This window comes from Oryzias melastigma, linkage group LG9 (genome assembly GCF_002922805.2).
Source record: "Oryzias melastigma strain HK-1 linkage group LG9, ASM292280v2, whole genome shotgun sequence".
NCBI lineage: Eukaryota > Metazoa > Chordata > Actinopteri > Beloniformes > Adrianichthyidae > Oryzias > Oryzias melastigma.
In genome coordinates this window covers 31,114,237-31,120,642 of record NC_050520.1, presented here as the reverse complement: position 1 = coordinate 31,120,642, position 6,406 = coordinate 31,114,237, and the positions used below count along the sequence as shown (strand labels likewise).

Here is a 6,406-nt window from a genome sequence, read left to right as displayed (position 1 = left end):
AAAAACAACAACTGCACTAATTTATTCAGATGGAACCATTTTTTCTTACTTCATTTATCTGAAAAATTCAATGTATGAAAAATTAAAGTGTTCTGACAAAAATAGAGACATGGTTAAAGCTGGAGATCAACACACTGGCGACCTCTAGTGGATGTTAACATGCAAGACAATTAAACAAACTCTTAACCCATGACCCTACGCAGGGGGGTCAAACTCAATCACACAAGGGGATAAAATCCAAAACACACCTCAGGTCGTGGGCTGAACAGGATAAACATTTATTGAACACTCTAAACTAAATTTTTAAAACTTTAAAACTGTAACTTTTTAACAACATAATTATGGATAATAAAAGGGCAGGAATATTTTTCCAGAATAAATCAATTTAAATTTTAAATAACTTTTAATATTTTACTCTCAATAAAAATATATTTTGTCGAATTTATACAAGTTATGAATAAGTGCAATATAACATCGGGGCATTAATAACAATAAAATAAAATGACCTGGAGGGTCGAACTGGGATATAATTACCCAGAGGGCCGGATCCGGCCCCCGGGCCTAAAACAAACTTTTTTCTGTATATTGTGTCAAATCTTGGTTTTACTGGTGATCTACGGTAAAGACCTTATAAAGATGAAACCATCAAGTCAAACAGGTTTTCTTCACTCTGTTCTTAATCTGTAACCTGCTTCCTGGAAGGAAACTACTGTCTCTTATTTACCAGAACAACTAACAGGATATTATCGTTCCTGATAATTAAACAAAAGAAAAAAAAACATTTTTAGGGATTTATCAAAAACATAATCACTTTTAAGGATGAAGAGCAATGTAGTCAAACAACAATAATACAAAGAAAAAGCACTTTTGTGAAAATTCTGAGTAAATAAAGATTAAATATATGTGAAAATATCCAGACACTATTAAAATAAAAAGAAAATTGACATTTTAGATCAAATTGTTTTCTTTTAAGTCAAATTTTCTTCAAGTGTGATGAAAACTCCGGCTGCATCTTCAAACATGACAGTATTGCTGATTAGTTATTGACGATAAGTTTAACATCCACCTACCATTTCTGTCTTCTCTCCTGCTGCGTTTGTCTCAGACATGTCAGCTCGTTGACTCATTTACTGTCAAGATCTCTCAACAGCCACACGTGTATTTGACAGAAAGTAGGCGACGTCCTTTTCACTTTGTGGGTGGGAATACAGATGGATTGAGTAATGCAGGAAAAGAAATGGAATACAATAGAATAAATACACACACAGACAAAAGGAATCGAGGAAGAACTAGAAAAAGTTGCATTACCTGCAATAATGCTGGTGTGAATGCTTTTTGCTGAATGTGGTCAATGAAGACGCTGAAGCCATTTTTGTTATTCAGTCATCTTCTTGGCCGCTCGTCTCCTTCGGGGTCACAGGAATGCTGGACCTACCCGGCTACTGATGGGGAAAGACAGGGTACACCCAGGACAGGTCAATCCGTGTATCATTCATTTTTCAACTAAAAATCAAAAACAAAAACAACAAAAAAAAGTTTTTTTTGTTTGCTTTTCAGGCTGTTTTGGAGTTAGGCTAATATTTACACACTAGCTGTTTTGACTCATTCATGCTTTTTTTCCATTTTTAGGCTGTTTTTGAGTTTAGCCAATATTTCAGCTACATGCTAGCTGTTTTATCTAAGGCTTTTGTTTTTTTGTTTTTTAGGCTGTTTTGGAGTTAGGCTAATATTTACACACGAGTTATTTTGGGCTCATTTATACTTTTATTTTTTTATTTTTAGGCTGTTTGTGAGTTTAGCTAATATTTCTGCTACATGCTAGAATTTTTGGCTAATTTCGGCTTTTTTTTAGACTTTTTAAGGCTATTTTGAAGTTTAGCTATTTTTTCAGCTACATGCTAGCTGTTTTGGCTAAACTACTTTTTTTTCTTTTTCTCTCTTTTTTTTAGGCTATTTTGGGATCTAGCTAATATTTTAGCTAGCTATCATCAGCTATCAGCACTAGCATCTTCAAGTTCAGCTTACAGCATTCATACCAGCATTATTGCAGGTAATGCTATAGCTAGTTATGATGTTGAAGCTCAAAAATAAATGGGGATATATTTCTCCACAAAATATGTGTTTTTCTACCAAATGTGAGTTATTAGAGATGATTTTTATTTATAATCGGCATGTGTCGCGTATCGCATCGTATCGTGAGGTACCCAGTGATGCAGCCCTATTTTGGAGTGGACTTCACAACACAATAGTCTGACTCTGACTGTTTATATAGTTTCTCAGACGAGTCAGAGCATGTTTGTGTTCAGTGCAGTTTGTTCACAGAGCTTCACTTCACTTTCTTTATGCAGCAAACACATCAACTCAAGTCCCAGCTAAAGGACGGACCTTTTGCTTAAAAAATAAAACTGACATGGAACTGCCACAAGGTGACAGCAGAAAGTCAAACAGATGTGAGAAGAGGAAGTGAGTCAATAGGGTTCCTCTCATTTCTCTGGCTGGTGCACAAAAAACTGGATTGCCACACTTTCCCACACTGTGGAGGTCATTTCAGTTCTTATTGAAAAAGGAAAACAATGCATCCGTTAATTAGTCTTATTTATTATTTCTCTTTTCTATATTTCAGAAAAGAGAGAAAAAAGTAAACCTCTGAAAGAACATTGGCTGAAGTCATGAAAGATTTCGCTCAGACTGCTGAAGAATGCAGAGAAGGGAAAGCTGGTGGGTATGTTGCAAATTATACCCAGGTGTTGAGGCTGGTGGCCAGAATACTTTCCCCTCTTAAGTAACAGTTTTCTTTGACTTTAAGTGAAAGATCTTTCAAGTCATGCGATAGTTGGGTAACTGAGTGTCATTAAAACAGCTTAAACTCAATAAAAGACACAAAACTCATAATTGTCCCTTTGAGAGAAAAACATCTTCCAAACTAGGAGTGAAATAAAGAGGATATTTTACTAATAAACATTTAAATCAGAGCAATGGAGGCTCCTGTGATTACAACCCAATGATAATAAAGCAGGCAGTTGTATCTATAAGTTGAGCTCTTTTATAGGAGTTTGACGCCAAAAGAGGCAGAGACAATGTGAGTCTGATGCATGAACACAAAGCATATTTGTTGTTGATGGGAAACCAGGTCAGACTGAGTCATGGGAATGCAAATCTGTGCACTCATCGTCCTGATCTGTCCTTTGTGACTCTGCGGCTTTTCCCAGAAGTCTTTTGTTGGGATTTGAGCTTTACCGACGCTGATGTGCTGTTTTCACTGGAGAGGGTTCAAGTCGCCTCCCTCAAACTGTATGTTACAACTCAATTAGGTATTATTGAACAGTATCCAATGACACATATGTTTTCATGCTGTCATGAACTGCATGTGGAACTGTGAAATGTATTTTTTTCTTTTCATTGTGGTAAATGTCAAATTCATAAAGAGTTCGATTGAAATGTGATCCAGTGTAGTAGAAAGGATCAGATTTGAAAGACCATATGGCTATTCAGGCTAACGACGGGTGAACTATCCAGGATTTAACCCACCTTCAGCTGGGATAGGCTCCAGCAACCGCATGACCCTGATCAAGACAGAGTTTGATGGACAAAGAGGATGGATGGTTGTTGAAGGTTTTTCAAAATGTATTACTGAAATGTATGAAATAATAGCATAAAAAGAGAAAAAGGCGAGAGTCAAAGTTAAAGAAAACAAAAGTAAAAACATGTAACCTTTCAGACAAGAAAACAAGCCATGATGGTTCCGAACTAAGCAAGAAAATGTACCTTAAAGTCCCCCTATGACAGGGGTTTGCAACATGCGGCTCCAGAGCCACAAGTGGCTCTTTTACTTCTCCAAAGTGGCTCTCTGACTAAAGAAAAAAAAATTACTTTTTAAATTAGGATTGGTAATTTTGGGTTCATCTGGACCCCTTAAGCTAGCACTAAGGTTAAGCACACCTTGTGTTTTCCAGAGCTGCACTGGGATGTTCCGGTTTGGCACAAGGCACCTTTTATTTTGAAAGAAAATCATACGAGCTCAAACACAAAAAATGATTTCACATTTTGAGAAAATGTTTCTCTTTATATATTTGTTTTTGTTCATGCCATAAAAGAAACATAATTTACATAATGTACGACTCCTACTATGTTTTGATCAGTAGAAAAAAAGCCTGAATGGCTCTTTTACTGTTAAAGATTGCAGACTCCTGCCCTATTACAATTTTTTTAATAAAAAAGACTTTCCCGGTAGTGTTTTAATTGGGATTATGAAGATTTTAACCAAAATCCCACAACCTAAAAATACATTTTTTATGTTGATCTGAAGCCTCTGTTTCCAAAAGTAGTCCCGCCCCTGACCCCCCCCACCTGTCTGATTGTGATAGCTCTGTGTCTCGCTAGTGTTAACCTTCACTGCTGCTTCATAAAAATGTCAATCAATATCAGTCATGTCCAGCCGTATGGTTTTGTCAGGAAGTGAAAAACTTTGTGGACCAAACTTACTACAAAAGACTGCAGTCAAATGAGCCGCCGTTCACATTTCCGTGGTCACATCAAGAAGCTCTGTGGAGTCTCAAGCAGATATTCCAGCGTTCTCAGTCCTGCTACCGTAAATATTGTATGAAACTCACATTAAAAAATCCAGTGATGCTGATTGAAGATACCATCTTCTCCTCTCCTCACCAGAGCTAAATCCAGCAAACTCCATCCTGGTAATGAATTTGCAAAGAACATTTCACTCTGGATTGTTTGTTTAATAATATTTAATAATTTTAGCTGTGATGCTAGTAGCATTTTACCACTCTCAGACAAACCCTCAGCTGCACCGGCAGCCCCGCTGTCGGGCATTGCAAAAGCAGCGTCTTGAGCCAGCAGCTCGAAACAAAAAGGATCATGGATCAGCCGCGGGAGAAAATCTTTAACCTCCAAAGAAAGTTTTGTGGATAAACTTCCATGACTTTGCCCGGTACCACTCTCCATATTTTTTTTGTTTTTTTATTGAACATAACAATAACAAACTACTCTCCATAATGAAAACCCAGCGTACGTTATGTAAAACTAACCTGTCAATCATAGGTCCAAGCCACACCTCCGCTGCTCAGTCTGGCTCCACTAGCCCCGCCCCCTTTTTTGCATTTTTTTAAATCTGGGGTGAGAATGGAGTCAGCCTCCAACTGTCCTGTTTAGTTTCCCTTAAGGTGCATATTTTTTGGATGGTGGGAGGAGACTGGAGGAGCCAGAGAGAAACCCCTCACATGTACAAGGGGAACATGGAAACTCCACACAAAAAGAACCCAGCTGGGATTTGGACCAGGACCTGCTGGTTGTGAGGCAGCAGTGTCTTGTTGTAACCGCCTTCTTTCACATCCCCAAATTTTTAAGATTCTATTTCAGATGTATCACAGCATGGATATCAAAAATTAATAATGAATTTTATTTATATGGCACCTTTATGTGCACCCAAGGTTGCTTTACAGGTAAAACTAATTAAATAAATAAATAAATAAAACACAGTTACACAATAAAACAGTAATTAGATTCGTAAAATTACAAAAGACAGTAAAATTACAAATTAATTAGAGTGGATAAGCTAGTCTGAAGAAGTGGGTATTGAGATCTGGGCCTATGCGGACATTGGCTTTGGTGTCTTTAGAAAAGCTCCTTTCAAAGGACTAACCTATTGTGACAAACAATTCAACCAATCAACATTAGCTAATTCTTTGTGTAAAAGATAATGATTCAGTTGGTCTTGTAAATGATGAAAACAAAGACCATAAAGTTTCTACACACTCTGTATGTGAAAGCAAATAGATACAGAAATCTGGAATTTTTTCACTTTTGACCGAAAAAGAAAACAAATCTGTGAAAATATTTTTTTTTTAAGTTTTTTTCTATTGCCAACTAACTGTCCTGGCTGAGTAATATACATAATGTTTTAAAAAGCATATTTTTAAAATCTGCTCAACCATTTTGTTGAGGAGACAGTTTAAGGGCTAAGATGTATTCTAATAGATCACTTGCTCTCTGCAAAGATGCAAAACAGATATTATCTAGAGACAGGAACATGTCTGAAATGCCAGTGAAGCCTTTCAGATGAGTATCTGCTTTGTTATGGCAAAACATGTCTGTCTGTGTTGCCTTTGGTGTCTTCCTTTCCCCCATAATTTAAGAGGATCAACTATTGAAATGACAACAACCCTGGACTGGAGTCCTGTGAGTAACTCTTTGGGGGGGGCTTATGATCATTATTGTACCTCTAAGTCTTTTGTAAAATTTTAACAACATGAAGAAAAGCAATGATTACATTGATGTTTGTGTTAGGCCAAACAAAAGATTTCAGTGGTGAATAATGAAAAGGTGCAGGTGGTTGTGTCGCTGTTGAAGAATATTGACGCAGAGGCTCTAGAAGCAGGAAGCCAAAGAAAGA

General features: G+C 37.0%; 1 protein-coding gene across 1 annotated transcript in view; it reads right to left on the bottom strand.

Moving 5' to 3' along the window:
• LOC112148638 (vesicle-associated membrane protein 8) overlaps positions 1 to 1,599 on the bottom strand; it is a 4,158-nt gene extending 2,559 nt beyond the window's left edge. The window contains exons 1-2 of the mRNA XM_024275878.2: positions 1,309 to 1,599; positions 1,071 to 1,191 (exon numbers count right to left, since the gene is read on the bottom strand). Coding sequence (XP_024131646.1) covers positions 1,071 to 1,127 — 57 coding nt within the window. The 5' untranslated portion in view covers positions 1,128 to 1,191; positions 1,309 to 1,599. The remainder of the gene's footprint in view (positions 1 to 1,070; positions 1,192 to 1,308) is intronic.
• Positions 1,600 to 6,406: the final 4,807 nt, after the last annotated feature.